The sequence below is a fragment of the Cricetulus griseus genome, chromosome 5, assembly GCF_003668045.3.
Source record: "Cricetulus griseus strain 17A/GY chromosome 5, alternate assembly CriGri-PICRH-1.0, whole genome shotgun sequence".
Classification (NCBI taxonomy): Eukaryota; Metazoa; Chordata; class Mammalia; order Rodentia; family Cricetidae; genus Cricetulus; species Cricetulus griseus.
This window is the reverse complement of record NC_048598.1, coordinates 92,353,525-92,381,144: the sequence shown is the minus strand read 5'-3', so window position 1 is coordinate 92,381,144 and position 27,620 is coordinate 92,353,525. Positions and strand designations below refer to the sequence as shown.

At 36.1% G+C, this 27,620-nt stretch overlaps 1 protein-coding gene across 18 annotated transcripts in view; it reads left to right on the top strand.

The window, feature by feature from the left end:
* Nrxn1 (neurexin 1) overlaps positions 1–27,620 on the top strand; it is a 1,056,958-nt gene that overhangs the window by 84,084 nt on the left and 945,254 nt on the right. For 9 of the 18 annotated variants that reach the window (XM_035445196.1, XM_035445193.1, XM_035445191.1 and 6 more), the window contains 3 exons: positions 10,996–11,013; positions 14,365–14,394; positions 15,158–15,169. The exons of 4 other annotated variants lie outside the window; for them this stretch is intronic. In XM_035445196.1, the coding sequence (XP_035301087.1) occupies positions 10,996–11,013; positions 14,365–14,394; positions 15,158–15,169 (60 nt within the window). The remainder of the gene's footprint in view (positions 1–10,995; positions 11,014–14,364; positions 14,395–15,157; positions 15,170–27,620) is intronic. 5 more of the 18 variants (XM_027418008.2, XM_035445190.1, XM_035445185.1 and 2 more) reach the window with 3 other exon arrangements.

Here is a 27,620-nt window from a genome sequence, read left to right as displayed (position 1 = left end):
ACACAATGCATACACACACACACACACACACACACACACACACACACACATATATATATATATATATATATATATATATATATATATTCTTGAATGTAGAATTTGAAAAAGGAAACATTAATTACAATATCATATCATGGCCAACATCATTAAATGTGTATTACCTCAACATACAATGCCTTAAGATTTGCTATTATTAAATAAATGGTTTTATACTCTTGTGGTGAACCTTAATGAGTGTATGTAGCCCTTTAAACATTTAGCAAATGGGTCAAATAGTAAACATTACTTTTTTAAAGTCACATAGATTCTTTAAACCCATGGAGCAGCATACTCTAGAGTTCTTTTCATCCCATTCTTCTGTTCTTTCCAAGCCCCTTTCTAGGAATGGTGAAATCAAGGAACTATATACTTTTTTAGGACCTTATAAACTCTGCCAAGATATTTAATTACTTAGAGATATGGTGTAGTATCTTGATTTTTTGACTATTGTCATCTTTTGACTCTTCACTATACTTATGTTTTCAAATTTCATTTTTTTTTGTTTTCAATTGATAGGCCCATTTTAAGCAATTGGATCTGTCCTTTTATGTGTCAACCCAAACCAATTTATATGCTGCTTAAGGAGAAGCTTAGTAATCAACAACAAACACCAAAGCTGCTTATCTGGAGCTTCAGAAAAATAGCAACTTTCCTACTCTTCCTTCATCTTCCTCATGGACTGAGTGTTCCATTCAATACTGATGTGTTGGACAGAGTTCACTTCAGTTAAGATGCCCCTTACCTATGCAGTGAGGTCCAGCTACATACTTTCTTTCCAATATCCAATACAAACACTGAAAATGACACACCTTCTTTCTGCTGTAATAATATCAGAAATTTATTGAGGCAATTAAGTTGATCTGTTAAGGCTTATTTATTATTTTATTTTATGTTCAGGTAAGCTTTGCTTGATGTAGAAGATGTAAAACTGAATCAAAATAGATTACTGACTTTGGCTTCCAAGATGCATTTTCTTCTTTGGATTAAAATAAGTATCTGATACTGTTGTATTATCTCTTTCAAGCCTTTCTAATGTCATGGGGCAGGACTTCAGCAGATGACTTCAGTGTCGTTTGAGGACTTGAGGAACATTTGCTCTTCTCAGTACTTATTTTATATAACAGGCAACAGCTCATGTGCTTGGGACAACTGATCAACTACTAATCTGTAGGGACTTAGGGCTGTAAATACATTTCTTATTTTTATTCTGACATTGCTTCCTCCATTACTGTGTAACAGTGGAAATTTGATATCAATAACATAAAAAGGAGCACATTTTGATAAGTAGTTATCAGCAATTAATGGCAGCAATTCTTGAAGTCCTAAACATAGACTAGCAGGGCTACCTAAACTTGATTATTTACTTAGGGTGTGTGTGTGTGCATGTGTGTGTGTGTGTGTGTGTGTGTGTGTGCGCGCGCGCGTGCGTGTGTGGTTTGTGATTTATGCATGTCACTGAAGGTGTGTATGGATGTGTGTGTTGTGCATGGTTTATGCATGTCTGAGGGTGTGCTTGCCTATTCCCGTACCTGCGGAAGCCAGAAGCTGCTGTTGAGTGTCTTAGTCTATCACTCTCCCTCTGCTCACTTACTTTTATACAGAGTTTCACACCAAACCTGGAACTCACCAAACTGGTGAACTTGGCTAACCTGTAAGCTCCTGGGATCTGTTTGACTTCATCTCCTGCCCAGGACTCACAGATGCATACACTGTGCCAGGTTATTACACTGTTACTAGGAACCTGGCCTCAGTCCCTCCTGCTTGTACGACAAGCACTATATGGGCCAAGAAATCTTACTAGGCAGATTCTTTTTCCATTATTCATGAGACCATGAATAATCCATCCATTTATCTCCTGACCACTCTTGCCACTTTGACCCCTTTGAAAGTCCCCAATTCATATTTTCCCTTCCAATGTTGTGTGTTTTTTGAGTTTTTGTTAAGTGCATTGGTTTCCACAGATTAGCCCCTTAGTGAGCTCAGCCACTTGCAGACTGGAATGAACTCAAGATTCATACTGCTCTCTTTACCTTTATCATTTTCAGTGCCTGCTACATTGCATTCCTACAGCAAGGCTTGTGCATTTCTCCATGACATTCATTCTTCTACAATGTAATGCTGAACAGGAGGCCTATCTGATTAAAAGGGGGGTCTATATGTTACTATTCTACAAGAAAATTCATAATAAAAGAATGCAATGGACTATGCATTTTACCAGTTCTACAAATACATTGTTTGTAGAACAATGTAAAAATACTATTCCTTAACAATTGTCATATACGACAATTAAAGGCAATAAGAATACTAGAGAAGATGAGTAGTTATAATAAGTAATAAAATACTATATTGCGAAATTTAATTTTTTAACCAACAAGATGTATTCAGGATGTGATGTTTAAAGAAAAGACATGATTAAAAATAATAATTGTTCAGACTTTGAATTACTCAAAGACATTTAAAATGACTACAATAAAAATTTTATTGTTTTTCTCAATTATTTTTATTATTTTGAAATTAAAATGAAAGTATTGCATAGCTCTCTATGTTGCACGAATGCAATAACCACATCCAATCTAAATTGATATTTTCTTTTAGAATATTATTATGAACTTAAATCATGCCCCTTTAATGAACAGAAATAAAGAACACATTCAGCTTGCTATCATTAGATATTGTCAGAGACCTTTTAGGGACCTTGTAACTTGCATCAGTACCCCCATAGCATTTTCTGTGATGGCAAAAATGTAAACTGTGTCCATTCTGGTAACCAGTGATCATATGGCTGCCAATCATGTAGAATTTGGCTGCAGCAACTGAGTAGCTCCAGTATTGCTGTTATTTAATTCTAGTTGAAATGTGATAGTTGGCATATCTCTGCTGGATTCTGTGAAGAATCATGAAGTTAGGGGAATGCTATTCTTGCCATTGTAGTATCACACACTTATAATCTGAGCACTTGGCAGTATGAATCAGGATGCTGCTGCTGAGTTTGTTCCCATCCTTAGCTACAAATACATATCAGGACAAGGCCTGAGCCTAGATCCATACTTGACTTCATCTCCATTCCTATTTGTTTAAATAGTAATAATTGAATCAGATATATAAGAAAGTCTACATCTTATTTAATGAAATAACTACTTTCCGTGTGTTATAGCGTAGATACATTGCTAGGAGTAATGTAAATGTATTGATTATAGTTTTCTTATTCCAGTTTGTTTAGCCTTTATAACAGGAGAAAAGTTGAAATAGAAAAGCAGATTTCAAGTTTCTTCGTGAAATGCAGCATAGTTAGATGTGTATATGTGGACCTGCAAGTCAGTGTGATGACAGCTCAGAGTGTACTGATGTTTGTTCGAATGATTTTGTTTGGCTTTTTAAGGTTGGCTTCTAAAAATACTCATGAAGGTGGGAAGTCAGAAGAAAATCTTTTTTTTAATTGAAGTAATTATTATATATTAGTCTTGCAAAACATTAAAAAAACATAATTAGTTGTATAATAAACATGTAATGAATTAAATTTTTAGTCTCAAAATTTTGTCCAAAGCATACAGTTTTTTCCTGACAACCATAAGCCAGCTTATACTACGTTAAGAAATAACCTTTCTATGATGTTACTTAAAGAATGAATCAAACTACTTTGAAATACGGAGTAAACATTTTAAGAAGTCTTATATGATCACAAATGAATTCTTCACTTATATTCGTGCTTGTTTGCTAAAAGGGAATCTAACATTTCAGGAAAATATTAAATGAAGAATTTAGGTCGGCAAATTGACAGGTAAGGGTTAGATTGTTCAATCTGGTAGAATCCTTACCCATGGGCTACCTAACACCTATGTCAGTGAATTAGTACTTACCAAACTACAAGTGGCTTCTCCAATGGTATCAAACTGGTTATATTCTGAACCAACTATTTTCCTTTTAGTTTGTTTTCTAAAACATTTTTAAAAGCCCTGAAATTGGATAATGTACTTAGGTTTTACTTCCTTACTTGTTGCTAAATCAGATACTAAAAATATGACTTTTATGTCTCACGCGAAGAGAATGACTATACAACAGACATGTGAAGTGAAAATACAAGTCAGCTTCACATGGCAAACTTATATTGGATAAGATCAATATACAAATATTTACTATTGAATTAAGATAACCTTTATTTCAGATGTTTTTCAAAAGAGGCAAAATATCTTGGGTGGTGAACATAATGCCTTTTAAGTTTTAAAGACAACAAAGTATTTGAACAATACTCTTTCATTTACAGCAGTTGGAATGCCTGGGGGAAATACAGTTAGGAGTCCTGATTTCTTCCTCTATAAACAATCTACAATGAAAAGACCACTAAAGATTTGTTGTTTCATTAGCAATATTTTATTTGAAGCTGAGAGTTTCTGGGAAATTTCAAGTCTGATCTAATTAACTTAACCACAAAGAAAATACATTTCAATGCTTTTCAATGTTTTCTACAAAATTTTAGAATTAACCTTGAATCTCAGCACTTGCAAACTATCTTGAATTCTGCATATAAATCAAAGTGAACAATGAAAACCAGAGTGGTTCAAAAAGTCCTTTTATTATTCAGTGAATTTTCTAATGTGTAAGACTACTATTCAATTTAAAATAACGACTTGAAGCATTTCTTCTTTTTTAATAAGGTCTGGTTTTCTGTACATATAAAATATTTAATTGGTAAGTCAAATTATATAAACAGCTTTATTTTTATGTAACATATGTAAATTTAATTTGTTAAACACTAAATTTAGATTTCTTTTTATAATGTAGTTTAGTCATGTTTTATGTAAATTTCTCTGAATTTCATCACAAAATTCTTCTGCTTTTTCTTAGAAATATCAAACAGATGTGTTTTGGACTGATCTAAAAATCCAAACCTAGACAAGTAGTCCATAAGTATCTTAAGGTTTGTTTGGAAAATGTCTATGATAATGGCTTATGAACAACAACAACAACAACAAAAAACTGTCCATCTCAGACATGGTTGATGTTTAGTGGAATTTAGTATCTATATCAATAATGCAAAGATTAGGATACACTATACAGCATTCTCTACTACAGACACACAGGCCAGAAGACTAATATTCATTTGTTCATAGACAAAGCTACACTAATTACTGGAATCCCAAGTGCACGCAGAAACATGGGCTGGTACATTCAATCCTCCGCTCTGGTCCCAGACCTTTTTTTTTTATGTTTTCTAAGTATTCTGACATCAAACTCTCAGAAGGGCAGACACTACTGGTCTTCTGTAGCTTTCTTGGTACAATTTCATAGCATAGTGGCTTAGCTCAGACAGAGGAGCTCCAGAGAAGCAACACTCCATGTTATCTGCCAATCCCATACAAGAAAACACTTATTACTAAGCCAGCAATCACAACATGGCTAAATAGATGGAACAGACTGTGTTAGTCACAATTCCATGCAACGTCTCTTTCCTAAGTTCAACTCCTGAGATGCATATAGAAACCCTGAGCTGGCAATATCTCTAGAAGTCATAACTAAAAGTAAAACATTAAAAAATACTTGTGATGGTCTCTTATGTAATGAAATTATGTCATACTGCAGGAGTCATTGATTACATTACATTTTGTAATAGGTTGATCAATTGTCACTATGTTCCAAAAGATTCCTCAAACAGCCTCAGTACCAGAATAGGCTTCAGTGTCCCTCTACTCCTGATGCCCTTATTCCCTCCCCTGCCCCTCTTTCCTCTCACTATACTCTGTGAGTACCAACACTGAGAGAGAACACTTTGAATTAAATACCCATGTCTTTTTTAATGTCTAAAATGTCTTAGAAATAACAAGATCATCTCTCTTCTGATCTCTAGCGCTTGGTCTAGAAGTAGCTCTCCGTTCACTCCTAGGCAGTGAAAAAGTCCACTGGCTCAACTCCAATTGGCTGCACTCATGCCCCTGGATCAGGATGGAGCAAGCTGGTGGGAGAACCTTGGGATCTCCTTCCAATGGTTTTGGAGCAGGAGCTGAGGCCATCTGTTTAAAAAATGCTTTGTAATTTGCCCAGTTCTAGCCCAGAGCTACTTTTTCCCCCTCCTGTAAGCATTCATAATGAACCTTTATCCTTTATTTTCTGTTTGAACTTCCTCTTGCTCTGGCCAGTGTTTCTCTTCTTCTGGCCGAGTGCTGCATAAATCTACAGTTTCAGTGATTCCTTCCATTTCCTAGTCCTTGGAGTATCCTTAGACTATTCAGGTTTTCTAAAGGCTTTCAATGCCAACACTAAAAGAAAAATAAAAGCAAAGCAGAGCTCCATCCTGTGCCACCATGGGAACCAGACTCTTCCATCCTGGCATTCAGTCCCTGCAGTAAGGAGTAGAGTCTTAAGAAGCTGTAGGAGGAGCTAGAAAATGAGAGCACAGATGCTCCAGACTCATTGAGTGGACCAGGACTTGTTCCTGCTGCTTGCCCTTGCCAGCACCAGTATTGTATCTGTGTGACAAGTTACCTGTAATCATGCCAGTTTGGATGGAAGAGAAAGGGAGTTAAGGACCTTGAAGGGAGCCACTCAAAAGTTACTGAGAGCAAAGAAAGGAAACCCAAGTATACAGTAGGGGCTATGCCTGAGTGTTTTCTGGTAGCTTTGTTGGCCAAATCTTAAGGTCTGCTGTGTGTGACACACAACTGACGGCATCTGAACATTGATATAAGGGCCTCATAGTATTCAGCATCTTGGTCGATTATGCCAAAAGATGTTATTTGTGGCATTTTATTCCAAATTCTGTTTACTCAACAGGATTCAATTTCTGATTTTTAGGGGGAAGTGATATTGAACCAAATACATTCATTTTCTTACTCATTATTTTCTTTTTCTGTATGCACATACTTAGGACAAAGTGCAGAAACTGTAACTGGGGATCTTTAGGCCAAGAGTCAGAGCTCCAGAAGCCTAAATAGCTCTTCACCTCCATTTACAGACAAATTAGAGAGCAGTCATGGAAAAACAGAGGGCAGAGAGAGATATAATATGATCTAGTGTCACCAAGTCCATTTTAGGAATGCTTACATGATGTTCAGATTCACTAGTGGACTAGGGGTATGCATAGCCAAGCAATCCTTGTCAACGAATGGTTCTCCATGATTACCTCAGTTCCAGTCTCTCAAGCTGTTTCCATAAATTGCTAATGGTTGACATCACAGATGGAGACCCTCTGGTTTCTGCACACTGACTACTTTAGGTCCAGAGTGCCATCTCACCTTCATGGACAATTGCCTATGTTTGGATGTATGTGTGGTGAGGGTAGAGGATGGGAGAATATCTCCTAGAGATCTTGCTCTTCTTGGAATCCAAGGTGACTAGGTTTAGGAGGCTGACTTAACTATGTGACTTCAGCCTCAAAGGATGACGTATGTTAGGTAGGTAGACTCAAGTAGGAATATGACCTGACCCAAAATAAAGGAGACAGACACCAAAGGAAAGCTGAAATGCCAGGTGTTCATCTTTCCTTTTATTTTCTATGGGGCCACCCAACTGAGATCTCAAAACTATGGTAAAGGCAGCTTCTATGAGCTCTCATGATAGGCTCTTCTACTGTCCTTGCATTCTTACAAGCTAGGAGCAAAAGAAACAAATTAAAAGTCTCCTGTGGAAACTTAAAGAGACACACTGCAGTAGTCTGCTGATTCCCAATGCCAGCACATAGCTGTCATTCCTAGCATGTATGACACCTAGTATCTGATTCCCTTTCGGTGGGGAAAGCATGTTTTAAAGGAATGACAAGAAAAATTTTTTGCAGGTTTGGATTCCTGGCTTTTATATGATGCAGTAATAACAACAGAATTGAGTACTGAGAGATCTGCACTTGTACTAGTAAAACTAGCTCTGCAAAACTAAGAGGCCAGGTTTCTTTATTCCTTCATTCGTTCAGTCATTTGTTTATTCCTTCTTTTCTTTTACATCCTTACTGCAGTTTCCTCCCTCCTCTCCTCCTAAACCCTCCTCACCCATCTCCTTTGTCCCCCCCCCATTTACTCCTATTTTGTTTCTATTCAGAAAAAGGCAGGCCTTCCATGGATATCAACAAAACATGGCATATCAAGTTGTAGTTAGACTAAGCACTTTGCCTTATATTAAGGCTGAGCAAGGCTACTCAATATGAGGAATAAGGTCCCAAAAGCCAGCACAAAAGAGTCAGAGACATCTCTTGTTCCACTGTTAGGCATTCCTCAAGAAGACCAAGCTCTACAACTGTCAGATATCTGCATAGGTCCTAGGTAGTCCCATGTAGGCTCTCTGGTTGTGGGTTCAGTCTCTGTGAGCTCGTATAGGCCCTGGTTAGTTGATTCTAAGGGTTTTCTTGTGACACCCTTAGCCAGGGTTTTTACATGTAAGAGATGTGTCCTGCTTTGACAAGGTCTACAGGTAAGGCCAGGCCAGGTGGATACCTTTCTGTTTCACATTAAACCGATAATACACTGCCACTCCTGTACACTAAGGCATGCTGGAACTCAGTTCCTCCCTGTTACTGCTCAAAACTCTATTATCATTTGTTTGCATAATGGTGTACACACAGTCCCTCAAGTTGGGAAGAAAAAAATATTTTCTTCTTATTCAGTATCCACTTGTTTCATGTAAGAATGGACTAGAAAGCTAGAGAAAAAATGCCTGGTGATGGGTCGAGTACCCTAAGTTAGAGTTGCAGTCACACTGTGAAGTAATGCATGGGCTAGCCTCAGGTCAACAAGTTTTAACTATCATAGTCAACAAATGGACTACTTCAGACTGTAGTGTAGAATGGAAGGAGGAGAGAGAAAGTTGGGATTTTGTTTTCTTTTTCTTTACTGTTTGTTCAGGGATGTGTGTGTGTGTGTGTGTGTGTGTGTGTGTGTGTTTCCCTGTTATTAAATTTGAAAATTATAGAAACTTAAGGCAAGTTTGATTGAGGCCAACTCTCTTCTGTATGTTTTAACTGAAATTGATACATTCCCTTACATTTTGCTCTTATATTTTAGCTCTTTGGAAGACTCAAATATTCTGAGATACATTTTGTTAACATATGCAGATCAGGATTGTTTGTACATTGGGCCCAACTTAAAGTTACACACCAGAGGCCCCTCCATTAAGCATATTCTCTCCCTGAGTAAGAATGGAAAAAAAACCCTGAATGTCAGGGAATTATCTAGAGAATGACCTTTTGGCTGTTTCCTCTCCTAACAGTGAAGAGAACTGTTGTTTGTAGATGGAGTGAATGACCTTAAGCATACAGCCACCATCCTTATCTAAGTCACTACTTTGTACTTGCTTTTCTTCTTTCCCTTACAGCAATTCAATACAATCAGAGGAATTGATTCTCCTCAGAATTTGAAGTTTTATTTTAATGTTCATACTGAGCAATCATTGAAAAAAAATTACCTTAAATAGAGAATAAGTTTCCAGGGATAGATATAAACTATCATATCATAATGCATATCATAAACATTATAGTTATTTGTGTATTTCCACTATAAAGCAGTAAACATACTTAAATATTTGTGCATATGCCATTTCAGAATTCCTTTTGATAAGTAATGAATTCAGTGTCTTTATCCAATAAAATAAAAACCAAAAAAATGGAAAAACATACCAAATATTTGAATTTTTTAAAAATGTTTCTTTAAAAATAAACTCTAGCCAATGTAGTATTGCCTAAAAACAATGCGTCCCCACCAATCAGGTGTCTCTTACTACTAAAATGAATTAATACATTGATGTATTTCAGTCTCTTATTATATGATTAAGACAAAACCAGGATTCTAAGTCCATTGATCATGAACTGGAGAAAACAGCACTTCAATATAAACAGAGCATTTATCCTCAGTTTTGTCTTCATATTACTACAGTCATATTGCTTTAGTTTTACAGTATTTTTTGTTCAAATGACCCCTGCATAATGTAAAGTGAACTAAACAGATAGAGAATGTAAGGATGAGGCCAGAATTTCAGTCAATACATTTAACAACTAAAGTGTTTTAATCAGTATTAAAATCTTGCTTTGGCCTGGAGTTCCTAAGACTGCTTTAACTTCCATTTCAGTCCTATCTACCAACTCCTATGTCTCAAACAGTCTAGAGGTGCTCAATATTACTCTGTTTAAACCCAGTACACTCAAATGGGATACACATATTAAATATATTTAAAAGTCATATGTGTGTTTATGCATATATGTACAAACATGAAAACATATATTAAAAATAAAACTATATGACTATTATGTAACTATATTAAAACACAAGGAAATTTTAGCTAGACATTAACCTTAATAACAGTCAGCCTGGTATAATGCACTTCTTTTGCAATGGTCACTTTTTCTACTCACCATATTTTCAGCAGCATCTTAGTAGATTATAGCAAACTGTCATTAATAATAAATCTTGAACTGGTAATAAATAAACCAAATAAATGATAGATATTAGTTGCAAAAATCTATGTTGTACGTATTATCCTAAGGAAGTTGTTAGAAGCATTCAACACCAAGGGGGCAATGAAAATAGCTCATTTGACAGAAGTAGAGTAACTCTTGGTGAAATTTCATAGCGATTGCCAATGGGCATTCTTTCAAAGAGATCCAAATCAATATATAGAAATAAAGCCTTTTAGAATCACTAAAAAAATAAAAATAAAAAGCTTTTAAAATTTGCCTGGAAGGATATTGCCAGCAACCTGTGGTGACAATACAGCTCGCTTTACTGGTGCATTGAAACACCCTTTCTTTGCTCAGGACCTGACAGTGTTGCTGCAATTTTGTCTCACATCTTGTAAATGCTGCCAATGGGAGGGAACCCATTCCCCTGTGGTTTTGCTTTTCCCTTTGAATGACAGTGGTGGAGCACTTGCATGATATGTTTGGTGCCTTGCATGAGGAAGACATGCAAAGGCAAGGTCCAGTCTGCATGCTGCTTAATGAATGTTTTTCCTTTTCTCTCCTTCCTTGTCATGTGCTTTCAGAAGACAACAATGTGGAAGGTGGGTGCTTTCTACTTTATTTTCCAACTCCTCTTTGCTTTTTATTTCTCAGTATTGATAGAGTACATCTTGAATATAGACGGTAAGTTGCCTTTACTGATCATCTGTTGTTTCTAGTTGAGTATCATTTTGCATATAGAACACATATGCACCCTCAACCCCTCTTTTCCAGTGATTAAAACCCCTTCACTATTCCTTGCAGTGCCTGATACATTTCAGCAGCCCATGTGACCCATAGAATACCTAATTCAGTGTTCTGTATGGAAAAATGATACAGTGCTACTTCTTTTATTTTTATTTTTAAAGGACGTGTTTCTTTGCAGTTTCCAACACAGTGCATGATTCTGTCTGCATTTTTTTTGAGCAAAGTAGTTTTTCTTTTCTGTTGGATGTGTTTACCATTCTGTCATTTTAACCTCCTTGGTTTGTTTCAAATGATTCAAATTATAAAAGAACATAGATCAAACCCTGAGAATAAGAAAGAAGCATAAATTTAGATTGAAATACAAGTCATTGCCAGTGGAAACGAAAGCTCACAGTTCTGCCATGAGATCATAGGTAAGTACATTAATAACATCAGTGTGTATTAAAACTAGAATGACTGATTCAAGTTTTCTCAGCTTAACTCAGCCATGGAATTTTGAGAAAATTGCACATTTTACCATTGGTTCCTACAAACATATTTCAACATTTTCTTGTTAAAGAACTTGAATGAAGTAGTCACAATGCTACCAACCAAATCTTGAAATAATAACCACAAGAAGCATTCACTGCCGCAGATGAAAAATAGGAAGAGCAAAGTTTCTCATTATTTCCTGCACGTGTTTTAAAAAGTGGTCTCCCTGTGTAGCTCAGCCCATAGAGCAGGCTGTATATGCCAAACCTGCAGACATCCACCTTGCTTTACCTACCAGGCACTACCACACCTGGCTGTCTCCTATGATATACATCATATAATCACAGCACTAACGGTTGTGGGCAATGTGTGAACATCCATGTGTCAAGAGATGGCATTTAACATAAATCTGCTTTGATGCTACAACACTCATTCCATAAACATACCTATATTTTACAGGTGAACGATTTCTTGCAAAGTAACTCTAAACTTTGTTAGTAATTTCTAACAAAGTAACTTGTGAAAGTGACAGATTAGTACAGTTGAGGTGACTAAGGGGTCATTTGTCTTCGAAAGGAAGACTTCATTGTAATACAACATTCATTAGCAGAAAGGTCAGCATCAGATTTGGGATCCCTTTTAGTCAGTTATTATTGCTGAACTATTCTGATATTTAAACAAAATAGATAAAAAACAGATAAAAACTTCTAAAGATACAGTATGTCACTTCCCTCAAATGTTGGGTCGATATATCACTTTTGATTTTTTGCCCTATAATTTTAATTTTGTGAATATACACTTGTGCCCATTAATTGAATTTGAAAGTTGTAAATTTTTCTTCTGCATTTTTAAACCATTCTGTAAAATCTTCATCACTTTTTTTTTATCTCTTTGAATCATTAAGGGACTTTAAAATTAACCTAATAATAGAAATGCTTCTTCGTAATCACAGGCTCATTTGCTGTAGGACATCGATAAGATAACTCAGAATAGATGCCCCTAATCTGATGTAATAAAGTTATTAAATCATAATTTGAATGTCTTAGTTCACAATGTGACTTTAAGCTCCTGTTAGAGGAAGAAATGGAATAGGAGGAATAGAAGTCTTTGTTGATTTATTAATTTCCTTTTTGGTACAGTGTCAAACCAACCACAAGTTCCTAATTTTTTTCCTAAAACTTAGAGCTCTATATGAATTAGATTTTACCAGAGATAATTTCCTAATGTAGTCCAATGCAACAGGTTATTAGGTGGAAATATATACATTCATACACACACACACACACACATACACACACATATTTGTGAATAGATATGTGAAAATGTATGTATGTGAAATTAAATGGAAAAATTTAAAAACTTTAAAAACCTGAACAAATGAATCTCTTCTTCATCATATAAAGAATTGAATTAATCACCATATAAAAGCATTTTTATTCATTTATGGGATTATTATTGTGAAATCACTTCAGAAATCCTATGTTCCAGAAGCATCATACTTCACTGTACAAATAATTTTCCTGTTATGTTGTGATATATGATAGTTTCTAGTTGTATCTACCTCAACAAGATATCAGAATAAACCTATGAGTTTGAGAAAGCAGATAGGGGCAACTTGTGCATAATGTTCCCAAGCACAAAATTTCAGATTTATCTGAAGTAGCACTAGAAATGGAAAAGACAGAATTTTAAACTCAGTACTACATTTCTCTAATTGTATATCAAATTCTTGAATTACACCCAAAAATTGTAGCTTTGTTTGTGAGTTGGAACTAAGCAACTAAGTACTGTTTTAGGTGACAAAAGAGCTTGTGAAGATGATCCCCATAGCTGAGATGGTGGCAAGATGGGAGCCTGAGACATGAGGACTATGGTTGAGGCTATCCTAGGTTACATATAGAGAATGTGCTTCAAAATCAATCAAAATGAGAAGAATATTTGCAGTTTTCTTTAGGAAAAATAGTGATGAATATTTCTTGATAACCTTATGTCTTCAGTGCACAGCTTAAGTAAATAAAGGGACATAATCACAGATCAACATTTAATTGAAATGATAATTTTGATTCCTATGAAAAATTAATTGAACCTATTTAAAGCTTGTCCATTGTTTCTTAAAAACAAGATTGTGTCATAAATACAAGATTTTCAACTGCATGTCTAATTGTCTTGTTTTTGCATTTAAGCAAATATTAATCACTTGCTACATGTGTCAGACAAGGGGACATTTCTGCATTGTCATTTCAATGTGACTAAGGGCCCTCCCCACTCACCCCCATTTAATTATGAAACTTCTCATTTTTGAAGAGAGGAAAAAGATCAGACCCAGCCCATGTTAAAGACATTCCTTTGGGTGTTTATAAGCTATAATTTCATAAGCAAACAATGACAAGCCCTATGAGGACAATGTTCCAAATATTATCAAAGGACAAGAAGGGCAGATGCACTACCTAAGCGACCGGTTGGATTTAAATTATTTTGTCATACATTTGCTTGTTCTAACTAATACTGAGAATACACAGCACAGCATGTGCTGATGTTTAAATTGCAGTTTTATAACTCTTTGCCCCAAAGCACTCCAACCAAGGGTTGAAATAATGTTTTTGATTTGCCTCTGGGATACAGACATGTCTCATAGGAAGCAAGATGTCTGTCAATGAACATTTTTGCCACCGTGACAACCCTGCCTTCCCATGCTCCCTTGTTTATTGCTGACTGTGCTCTTGTTTCCCTTCAAGGTCTGGCGCACCTGATGATGGGCGACCAAGGTATGGGCTCTGCTCCTTTTCCACTCTGCTTTCAGTGTTTTCTTGTTCTGTAGCTGCTTTCAAACCATCGCTGCAAAGTATGGGCGGATGCTTGGAAATGATGTGGCTGCCAAGGAAATACATAGCTTTGTTCACATTTCCCCCCATGGTTTTATCTGCTTTTATTTGTTGGTTTGATGTTGATTTGCTCCTGTGACTCTTGTCTCCCTCCATCCCTTGCACTGTAACATCTGCAAATAAATAAGACGCAAGAACGGTGGCTGAAATCTCTGCTTTACCTATCAGTGTATGTGGGATGAGTGCTTACAGTAGAGGAAAGCCAAGAGCAGTCAGGAACTAATGTCTGAAAGAGCCAGTCTAACCTGCGCCATTGAGTCCATTCTTCATCCATGCATGGCAGTTTGGGAACGTGCAGACAGCTTTGGCTTTTGGCTTCCAGAGTGCTTATTGTAACATTCCATGCAATCGATACTTTTCTACCTATGGCACTGAGATCCTTCTTTGATGTCATCTTTAAACATGAGCATGGGCTTCCAATCCCTTGCATGTACCTGGCTGTAAAAAGGGCAGAATTCACAGAATGTGCGGACTGCCTTTCCATTATTTGTCTTCAAAACATTGTTTATACTTTCTTGTCTTGTTTAATTTTCAGAGAGCAGTGCATTTACATATATATTCATAAATCTTCTTGTTGTTTTTCTCCTCTTTATTCTCTTTGTCTGGAAACCCTTTCTTCATGGGACCCATTTCATCAAATGCATAGGTAAAAGTAAAGGTACTACATTATTTTGTTTCTTAGTATCATCTGTGTGGATTACAGTGTGTCTAAGTTATGCAAATGTATGTAGACCTTTGGCATTGGTGAAAGGTACTGGGAGGTAGGTATGTGTGTTAATGAATATTTATGAACTTAAGGTAAGAAAGAATCCATCAAAATATTTCTGCTTTGCCCTCTCATCTCCATGTTTTGCTTCATAGACTAATTTTTTCATGTCAGTTACTGACATAATTAGTATATTTAAAAATTATCTATAGGTTGTGATGTCAGTCCACCCAGTATCATTTAATGGTAGTTAAATGATGAGTGTAGTAACCATAATTATATCTTCTTCAAATATTCAACTCTGAATGGGCACATCTGCCCTGTCCATTCTGCCCAATGAAAGCATCATCATAGCACAGCTCCAGGGTTGTACTGCTCTTGTCGCCTGCTAGATCTCTGAGAAGCACATTGATGCCATGGGAGCCACTGTGACAGGGACAGAGAGGCAGATCAAGCTTGCCCTTCCTTTATGCATACTAACTTTAAGAATGTTAATAGCGGCTATATATTCCTGTGTCACTTGGTAAGTCAGGCATGAGTACTCCTTGAAATATATGGGAGAAGAAGCATGTTCAATGTGTTCTTTAGGTTCACCTACTTTGTGTTTAGCATTGTCATTAGAAGGAAGTAAGTGACTCAGCCCTGACAAATGTTTAGAATGGCCTTAATTTGTTTTAAATTGTGTAATAGTTAATGCCCCCTTGGTCTCTAGTTCTAAATCATTACACTTAAATGCAGAAATATGCCTTTTCCTTGAATTCTATGACACTTTCTTATGTGCTAAAAGTTAACATCGTGACTAGGATGAGAACTCACAGCTCTACCCTCTTGCATTTGTATCATCTAGCATGGAACCTTTTCTGCTTCAAAAAAGCATCTGAGCATAAGCCAAACACTAAGTAAGATATGACATCGACATTTGAAGTTGTGAAATAGAGTTTTAAAAACAAATGTTTGATCTCTTAAGCCTGTAGCATACCTGTCTCAACTTTGCCGGTTGGCCATTTCCAATAATACAACTTCATTTTGTTTTGAGTCTTAGTTACTGTGCCAATGTCAGTGCCATCAGCTCTCTCAGAGTTTGTGAGTCATTAGGGTTTATTTCCTAAAGCCTTTGCCTGAGGCTGAATTTCTGTTGACAGCAAACTCTAGTGAGTGTGTCCCCAATGTTCTACATATTGTTCTGTGTATGGATTCAGGTTTTAAGTCGACATGTAGGAAATTGTCTTTTGCTTTCCTGTTAGTAAAACGTGTTTGTATATGTGTATGCATAGATTTGTATAAATGTATGTAAACATAGATTTTGAGTATGTACAATCATCCATCATACGCTGAAAAAGTTACTCTTTTAAAAGTAACTAAATATACTTTTCCAATTATATAACTAGACATATGGAATAGGTCATATTTACATCCAGCTGGTATCTATTGGGTGTAATTAATATTGGGTGTCAATTCAGTTTTACTATGTCAGTCTCAAATGTTTCTGTTGGTATGTATGTGTAACAGACATTTTTTTTTTCATCACTTTCTTATCAAATTTTGTTCCCTGATGAAAAGCTACCAAGGAAAAAGATTTGATTTTCTATTTCATTCATATAAAAAAGATCATTGCTATCAATATTTGACGTTATATGGGGGGATATTTTGAATATCAAAGTTGGTACCACATAATTATTTTAGATATGTAAAGATGAAAAATATACTTCATCATTCTTTCACTGTGAATCGGTTTACCAGATCTGCATTCTGGAGCAGAAAGTACAACTGTGATTATGCCATGGCATCATTCTTAGCCTGTCAACTATCACATGGATAAGTTAGCGCACAGGACAGAGCTTAGTAAGTTTGGCAAGAATCCAGGCCAATGAATTTCTGCCTTGTGTCACTCAGCTAGAAGATCCTAAGATATTGTCTAGAAAGTTCACTTTGTATCTTCCTACATCATCTTAAATACTAGTTGTGCATTGAAAGAATGCTAAATATTAATGCAAAGTGTTAATTAATTAAATAGTAATAAACTAATATCTGTTCAAGTTTTTTAAAAAGATGCTAAATTTGCCCCATGAAAAATAAATGGTTCGAACTGTAAGCTCTTGTTTCTCTCAAATCTTCACATTGCCATGTAATTTTGAAGCATTCTTCTCTACTCCACTCTTCTCTGGCAGAGTGAATTAAGAGCCTTTGAAACGAACCTCTGGAAACTTACATAATTGTGTGCCCGTATCCAGAAGCGAAACTGAATTCAAGAATCTCAGTCATCATTAACAGTTTGATTTCTTTAGTGTGGATTCTTGTTTTGTTTTGTTTTTTTTTTCTTTCTGAATTCCAAGTGCCAAGTTAGAGATAAATGCATTTCATTTAAATAAATTACGTAAAGATGCAAGTGGAAAGGAGAGAGATTTGGATAAACCTTTTCATCCTCCTCCTGATTTCTTCCTCTAGAAGGTAGCGCTGCAGTCCCTTTCTGATGGACCCTTCCCAAGTGGATGTGGACCCTGCCTCTTCCAGGTCATTCAGGGTCTGGAATCTGCAAATATTTCACCATTGGGCTGGAGAGATGGCTCAGAGGTTAAGAGAACTGGCTGCTCTTCCAGAGGTCCTGAGTTCAATTCCCAGCAACCACATGGTGGCTCACAACCATCTGTAATGAGATCTGATGCCCTCTTCTGGCCTGCAAGGACACATGCAGACAGAACACTGTATACATAATAAAGAAATCTTTAAAAACTATTTCACCATTTGGGTATGGCATGAATGATTAAGGCAGAGGGACACATTTTGTATGATGGTAGCATTATGATGAATGAAATAAATGCTTTCTCTTCATGGTCCATCATACTTAGGTTTTTCAGTTGGTTATTCTGTGCCAAACTTTAGAGCTAATAATTTACATGTGTTTTATGATTCCTAAATGGAAATATGTCACTTTTAATTAAACATATGTAAGAACAAACTCCATTTTAATAAGCTATAGCTTTCTCTTTGGAGAGCTCATGCAGTGCCCAGAGTAAGTTTAACTGCTACAGGCTGTAGGTGACCCCAAATAGTTTTAGGGTATTGTTTGTTATTGATTTTACATTTTTTCACTTGAAAATTGTCAAGGGCATTATTTTTAGGATTATTAAAGGTGGTAATTTATTTTACTTTTACTTAGAATCTAAATTTAGCAATTTCCCTAAAAAATCAGTGTTTTCCTCTTCTCCCTCTCCTCTCACTCTCTCTCTTTGTGTGTGTGTGTGTGTGTGTGTGTGTGTGTGTGTGTGTGTGTGTGTATACATGAGTGCACATGTGTGTGCATGCATGTGTGTGTCTTCTTCATGTAACTATCCAGATCATTCCAACAGTTGTTTTTTTTTTTCTTAATTTACTTCTTTGGAATTTGTTCTAATAGGTTTCTGAAAGAATGAATGACTCTTAAATGAGGAAAAAAATCAATAAGCTATATATGCAAATCCAGCCATAATTGCTGGTCAATAGCTGAGACTCAGAGGCTAATTATGTAACTTACATATTGGTGCTTTGAAGAAAGGTTTGTATTTTCTTTCATAGCATGTAATTCCTACTGTGCATTTATGTGTCTTCTATTTGATGTTACCTTTTCCTACTAGAGTGGAAGCTCCGTGAGGGCAGGAGGTTCATGCTTCCTTCTTGTTGACCATTATATATTTCCAGGACATTTTTTCTTACTGTATCTTGAATTTGCTATTCTCATGACATCAGTGTATATCTGGACTAGAAGGAGAATGGGTCAAAGTAGAACAAGGAAGTGGTGAAACAGATGAGAAAATTTATCAGGTATCCAGAAGAAACTAGCAAAAGATTATACAAAATGTGTTTGTTTCTTTCTCTAAACTTTCTTTTGTCTTTTAACTTTCATCCCAAAGCTGCTATCTGTCTATCTATCAATATTCATTTTGGCATCATTTCCATTTGTCTTAACATCCCCAGAAGTGGATCTCTAAAGAAACATAAAGTCAAGGTATTATTGTATTTATTCTCATGGTCTTCACATATATAAGAAGAATTACAGCCAGCCGATGGTTTCCGAGAAAAGGAAAATTCATTTTCTCCAGGGATGAGTCCCTGATGTTTTTTGTTTGTTTGTTTGTTTGTTTTTAATGCCACTTTTCTATGAAGAAAAATAACCAAATTTTATTTTACATCTTATTCTATTAATGAGAGAGTAGGTATTTGACTTCCGTGAAATATAGACCTATAGTGTCATATGCTGTTTCTATGATTTCATCCATTATTTTTCTGATTTCCTTAACTCCAGTATAACATGAATTTGGAAAGTTAAGCTGTTAGAAAAGTACAAATGAAGTCTTGTATTATGATATATTTTGTGTCTTATATAAATATAATTCCTACACCACGTGTGTGAAATAATTCTTCACTTGAATCTATCAACTAAACATTTATTATTTGACTATTCATCATCCCTGGTGTTTACAGAAGCCAAAGTTTTATAAGTCAAACTCTGAAATGTGTTTTCACATAGTTTAAAAATTCATTACCTCTATGGTATTACTGACATTTAGGAGTCAAATCAGAATCAACCCTAAGAGAAATCAAAACAAGTCTTCTTAAAATGGATACCTGGATTCCTTAACAATTAACTGACAAGAGCACTCAGTATTGTAGTGTTTGAAACTGTTAGGCCACATCATATTATTCTATTAAACTAACTCTTAAAATGAATTAGATATTATTAGTATGTAGAGCTAAACTTCTTTGTGGCTTTTGTTCTCTTTCATTTATGTTTTAGTCCAGTTGGGTTGCTGTAACAAAATGCCACAGATTAGGTTAGCTTCTAAACAGAAATTCATTTGTCACAGTTCCAGAGCCTGGGAAGGCCAGTGTCAAGGTGTGAGTAAATTTGTTGTTGGGTGAGAGCTGGCAACTAGCTATAGGACACCTTCTTCCTGTGTCCCCAACTGCTGGGATCTTTGGAATATTGTATTAGACAAAAACAAAAACAAAAAAACAAACAAAAAAACTTTTTGGCGTATCCTCCTTGTAACACAATAAACCCTTGCTGTGTACTTCACCAATTCCAACAAGTGACTTCTGTCAAGACACTGACAGTCAAGCCTCATGTCCTCCATGGTGGTGGTTGCTGTGTCTGAACTTTTCATTAGCTACAAAGCAACTTTGTGAAGTGCTTCCTGATGTGGGTGTGCTTTTAGAATTTCTAAATGTATGTCACTGTCCTTTCAGATTTCCGAATCAATTATGAAAATGATTATATTTGCTTCATCTAGATCCTTAAGTCACATTTTTTTCTCTTTTAGCTCCCTAATAATAAGTTAACTTCATTGCTCAGAATAGTGTGGATTGTTAAATACTCTGTTGAAATCTTGGGGCTTTTTAATATGTGCAAGATAAGACACAGTTTGACTCCAACTATCTGTCATTGTGATCTGTGGCCATTGCAATTCAGGTCTTTCTTACATCCACAGAACTGGGAAAAGCTGAACTTTAAACATCCATTCAGTCCAGATGGCCAGCAGAGGAGCTCTCTGACTGCTCAGGGCTGCATCTCACTGTATCTTTCCTTTGGACGTCCATCTGCTTGGTGTGGTGTGCAATTAACACAAGTCTCTTTAATAACATGTGTTTGTTTGTATTTATATGATGTAATTTATATCTCTTTATGTTTATAAATAGTAGAGTCTCAACTGTTTTCTATCTCTGCATTATAGGGTTGGTAAAGAGAAATTCCCCATGTCTTCATAAATTCTCTTGATAGCCATGTACTTAACATACTGATTAACTAAAGAAGAATTTTATTAGATTTATAGAAGATTATTAGCCTATCTTCATGGAATACAGAAGAAACTTTCCATGTTATTTGTGTAAAAATGAGGTTGTTCAACTGGAAACTTTCATGCTTGCCTGAAAAATGCTGCAAACAACATTTAATTTTGTTGTCATTTTTGTTTTTTAAGACAGGGTGTAACAGTCCTGGCTGTCCTGGAACTTGCTTTGTAGCCCAGGCTGATCTTGAACTCTAAGAGATCTGCCAGCTTCTGCCTCCCCATTTCTGGAATTAAAGGCATGTGCCACAACTACCTGGTTCACATTTAAATTTTGCCATATGTATTTAAAAAGAATTTTTTCTAAAATGATTTTCTTATTTATTGAATTGATAATCAGTTCTGTTAATCTAAATATTTTTAATCAACTCTTTTAGGATAGAGGGAAGTACTTTGTAAACAGTACCCCAGACATCAGCAGATTTATAAAAACTTTATATAATTTTTTTTTGGTTTTTAGAGACCAGGTTTCTCTGTGTAGCTTTGGGGCCTATCCTGGCACTCGCTCTGGAGACCAGGCTGGCCTCAAACTCACAGAGATCCGCCTGCCTCTGCCTCCCGAGTGCTGGGATTAAAGGTGTGCGCCACCAACACACTGCCAACTTTATATAATTTTATATAAGATGAAATTATATAATTTCTCACAGTAATGGTTATAAACAGATATTTGAATCTCATTGAATCTGTGGGCAGAAAACCTTAGGAATCAAGTTAAAAAAAAATAAGAGTTGAACTACAGTATCATAGGAGATCTTGCTTACTATGGAATGGCAAACTTTGTGAAAGCTAAACTGAAATAGCTGACAAAAAATAATGAGCCTTATGGACACTTCAAAGATTTTCTTCCAGTTATATACTAATAATTATGAAACTGGCCTTTGCCTGATTTTTAAGATAAATTTAGAAGGAACCTGTTGCAAAACGTTGCCCAGGAGTTGCCCAGGATCCATGACATCTCATCTTCAAGTTTTCCGTTTAGGGTAGTAAAACCTAACATGCTAACCCAGAAGCAGTTTAATATGGTGGGAAGGAGTCACGAAGTACCCAAACCTAGATGGAGGCCCCATATTCATTCTGTCCTGACCTTGAATAAGCTATTTAACTTTTGTCTCAAGCCTGTAACCCAGCACTCAGGAGCATGATATAGGAGGGTTACCTTGTGTTCCTGGTTAGCCTGTGCTGTCCTGTAAGTGATTGTCTAAAACCAAATCAATAAACCCATTGAATAAAACAGAACAAACAATCCAGAAAACTTTAACCTCACATATTCAATTTTTGGGGGTCTATAATGTGAGTCAATAGAATAACCCATGCCTGAAGGTGATGACAGTCTGCAAATGTACTTCGAAGGGTCTTTATGACAAGACTAGAAAAAGTTAGCCCATTCATTTGAATTAAGTGACTTTTGAAAATGAATGATCCACAATCTACCCAAAAGCTTATCAAATATGGTACCCTTGTTTTAATATCTTCTTTCAGTCATATCAATACCGTATTATTATTCATTATTTTGAAATTATTTTAGGTTATTACAAACTGAATTTGAGCATCTTAATGGCCCATATTAGAGGGAGCACATGCAATCTAGAAGGTTAGAAGCTTGTACCACTGTATTAATACTTGCTGGCAGATGGGCTGGCAGATCAGAGAGACAGTTTGTAAAATACCATTTTAAATTTTATTTGTAAATGACTTTGGTGTCTCATAAGAGACTAATTTTCAGTGGTCTCACTCCTTCCCTCTCTCTCCTTCCCTCCCTCCCCTTCTTTCTCTCTCCCTTTCCTTCTTCCCTCTTTCTTTCTTCCCTTTCCTTTCTATTTGCTCCAAGACAAATATTCCTAAGGGCCAAAAATTCAATAAAAGCAGAGGTTCTCTCATTGGCCCAATGGGATACAGGGAACTCAAGGAATCTTTGATCTTTCAGTTCCCTTTTTCATCTAGGAGGCCTTTGGGAATTTAGTGGGGACTTGAAAGCCTTTCCTATAACAGTGATGATCAAAGATTTACTTTAAAATTCTCTTGCTAATCTGTTTTAAATATATTTCTCCAAGCCTCAATGCTTCCTCAATATCCCCATGACTGTGTAGGTAACAGAAATGGCTTGTGGAAGCTTAGTTTCTAAGTTCTCTGTGGTCTTTTAAGTGAATATTTTTTGATAATTTATGGCAGGGGGATAGTTTAAAGAGTGAAGTTTTGCTTACTTTGTTCTCAAGTAGCTCAGGTTGTGCTTTCCCACACAAAGAAACAAGATTGATTATTCTCAGGTTATCGGCCCTTCAGCTTTACCAAGCCTAGAGATGCGTAGTTATGCATGTTAATCTGGATGGCGGGTAAGGAGTCCACATCTGCAGCTATTAGGCTTCTGACACAGAACCAGTACTGATGAACAATAATAGTACGGAACCCTCAAATTAAAAACATGGACAAAACTGTGGAGCTTAAGGCCACATTTAAAGTCAATGTCATATTTTTGTTGTCTTTGGAACGAAGGAAAGGGAACTGTTGAAAGGGGGAAGGCCTTGGGAGAATAAGGGAGGGAGGAAGAGTGAGAGAAAGCAGGAAAAGTGATGTGGGGGAGGGGAGGATTTTTTTTCTTCATTCTTAGTCCTGCTTACTGAGAGTCAGCATTAGTGTGGCTTGCACACTCTGTGGATCGCACACTGTTACACAGGCTGTAACAACCCTGTGCTTTCAGAATGGATGCCTTCCTGACCTTAGGAAATATAACTGCATTGATACTACTAATTTCCAGAATTAGGCTCTTCACCTTCAGTTTATACTTACTTATAAAAAAAGGTCCCTTACACACAGCAAACGAGGTCCTTCCTTTTCTATTGGTTTATTTCCCTTTGAAGGACTGTGTGTCTTGCACCACAGCAAAGTCCACGCAGCACTGGCACAGCTGAAGGTCTCGGACTCATCTGTATTTACTTTCAGCGATGCAAGTTAGGGTGTTCCTAGAGCTGCGAATCAAGACAGTTTTCTTTTCATCTTACAATCACTCTGCTATATAAGACAGATATAGTCTATGAAATTATGCACCCAGGGCCATGAATGCGATCATCCCCCAAATCAAAACAACTTCTTGTTACATGGAATTTAAAAGCCATATTTTATTTTATTTCTTGGGAGAGTTATATGGCCAGTTGACTGAGTTTCCCATTTGATTGTCTAGAGTTTGCATTTAAACAAAAAACTATATACATTTGGAGAAAACGTAACTATCCACTTAAGGAAACAACCAAATTTAGAATGGGCCAGCCTTCTGCCAGAGGAATGGAATTCCCTAAATTGACCAATTGTGATTTCCCCTTGGCAGGGACGCCCTAGAATTCAAGCTAGTTGTGACTTTTCAAACAATCCTAGTAGCAAAATCTGCCAGAAATCTGCAAGGGTTAGTGAACAGCTAAGGATTTTGATGCTGTGCTCATCTAAAATAATTTGGATGACTTGTTATGACTACCTTTCAAGTGGTTGTTTGTGAAATGAAGGAATATATACCTAACCGGCATTCAAAGGCACCTGCATTTCTAATTGCTTGCCCAGCAGTTGGATTTACATTGAACCAACTGCTCAATGTACTTTCTGTGACTAGAGACATTTTCTTCCATGGAATCAATAAATGTTAAATTCAATGCAACAGCAAGACAGAGAAGCCAGCAAGTGTTCACAAAGAAGGTCCACTCTGGAGCTGATGGATGTGAGTACTATTCCTTTTGATTTTTGTCCTGTCAATTTATCTAGGAGGAATATCAATGACCTTTCTTGCTAAGCTCCATTGACCTTTTCCTCAAGTATTTGAAATATGACATGCCTTAGCCAAAGGAAATAACCTCACCCAAGGACCTCTCTTTAAGCAAAGCACTCAAGTATTTCTCTTCACTGTTAGGACATATAAACAGATGGTCACACATCAAAACAAGCATGATACCATCTCCTTTGTTCTGCCTCAGTAGATCTTATAAAGACCATCCGACACACATAAGTGATAGTCAGCTAAGGCATATTTTTAAATACAAAAATTTTCAAGGAACCTAGAAGAGAAGTTTTGGTTTTTTGGTTTTTTTGGTTTTCAATAGGTTCATGGTACTTGGGAATTCTGTACTTAAAATGAAACAAAAAACCAATTTTCCTCCTAAGAAGACACAAAGCACACGTTAGCCATTCCCAAGTCCACGAATTGGATTTTGCTTTCCAAATGCTAGATATTTGAGCTTCATGATGACCAGGTCTTGTTTCTTGTTTTTTGGTACAGTATCGTATTTACTTTAGCTCACTGCCTGCTGCTTCCAAATTGAGTTTTCTCACTGCTGAAAAAAAAAAATAACCATTTCCTTACTAGAATTTCTCCTACTGAGAAAGATGTGGTTAGTCAATTGGCCTTGACTCCTGCAACTAAATGGTTGTTTCTCCTCTGGTTAAGAGGTCATACGACTTTTTAAATCTTTGTTATAATGATAATTAAAGTAGTCACAATACGCTATTCGGATTGTGTTTTAAGAAAACATAACAAATTGGGTATGTCACAACTTTTAACCTTTTAAAATTATGCCTGCTCATGGCTTCTCCATAATACATTTCTGGTTAATTTTAACAGTAAAATCTGATAAAGAGATCTGACAGAAAAAGGCTGAATGAGAAATACTGAGCCAACATAAAACTATGTCACAAATACAACTTTACTGACTTGTTCCTGGAGATTACAGTGAAAGAGTCATTAAACAGAAGTACACCATTTGAATAAAGACCATGCTTTAGGAAGTAGACATTTGATCCCAGGAGTTTATTAAAGCAGGAGAGGGAATATGTCTTGGAGACATTAAAAATAATATGTATGTATATTGAAAAATTGCAAAAGGAAGTGGTTAAAAGAAACATGTGCACAAGATAAAACAGGCTGAGGAGCACTGAAATGACAAGGCAGGGGTTCATTCTGAGGAAGAAGAGAGGATCTTGTAGACACAATGACAATAAGACATTCTGTATTTCTCCAGGTAGAATAAATATACAAGAGTAATGATAGTAGCTGGAGAGGGATACTTTAGCATCTAGAAAGCTCTGTCTAGGGATGGTTGCATATTTCATGTCATTGGAGGGAACATTGGAAATTATATCTTCATCAAGATAAATTTCACAGTAACCCAGTCCTGCTGCAAAAATAATTAACATGAAGTATCTGAAAGTGTCACATAATTCTAACTAATGCATCTGTCCTTAGACAGTGATCTGGTGATATTGGACACTAGACAAGTGCATTTTAATGTGAGTGAAGTACATTAGGTGACATTGTACAGCCCTTTGGTTAGCTTTGGTGAGGTCTCTGCAGAGTCGGAAGCCATTATCTCACTGTCATGGTGGGTGCATGAATCACACAGTAAGTAGAACCTGATAGAAAGAATCTAAATGGGGGAGGGCACATAAAGGATTGCCTATGTCAATAGAAAACATTTGCCCACTGAATACACTATCACTGCTGGATCAAACCAGTTAGAATGGGCTTTTATATTAGACCTAAGATTTACTTTCTATCATAAAATTATCTAGAAGAATCGTATTGATTTTCATTTTCTATTAAATAGTGAGATCCTTAAAGACAGGATTCTTTTCTTTTGTATTGAGGATAGGTGTGTTCCATGGAAGATAATAAACCTCAATAAAAACCATCTACTACACCCCATCTTAGCCAAAGTCTAAGAGAAAATTGATTCAAAGCCTTATTCAATGATTATTCAGATTGCAGTGGAATGTGCCTGCAATTAAACCCCAAACTCTATATTATCAGCTAAGTGACTTTAGTCAAGTTATTTGGTCTTTTAAAATCCCATTATCCATATTTGTAAATTGCAGACAAAACTACTTGTTTTATTGTAGATATGAAATAAAATGTGACAAAGTATGTATTTTTAAGAGAATGCTGAGTTTTCACCTGAAGTACATGTGGAGAATTGGATGCCTATTGGTCATTAAAAGAAAATCAAGTCATTTTTCAAGGGAAATCAAAAATGTTTTGAACCACGTAAAGGAACAATAAATACAAAAACCATCTTATCCTGAGTGTGTATAGTTTTACACCTGAGTGAGTCTTAGATGTTGAGAAATGAAGTGAAGTGAAAGGGACTGTAAGAAGTAATATGTGAAACACACACACACACACACACACACACACACACACACACATACACATACAAGCACATACATACATACACACATACATACACACACACATACATACACACATACACACACATACACACATACACACATATACATACACACATTCACATACACACATATATACACACACATAAATACACACACATACATATACACACACATACGCACATATATACACACATACACACACACACACACAAAAAAAAAAAAAAACTTGATTAAGGTATTGCGCTCCTGTTAACAATGAACTAGTTTTAATACAATCAGATAAAAACTTTGTTCTAATTGCTTCACAAGAAAATGCTCAGGTTGCTTTTGACTTGTTTTGCTTAATTGCTTTGCTTCATTAAAAGAATATAGGCTGAAAAAAATCATAATTCCCTCATGTCTTTGAATTCTCTTCTAGG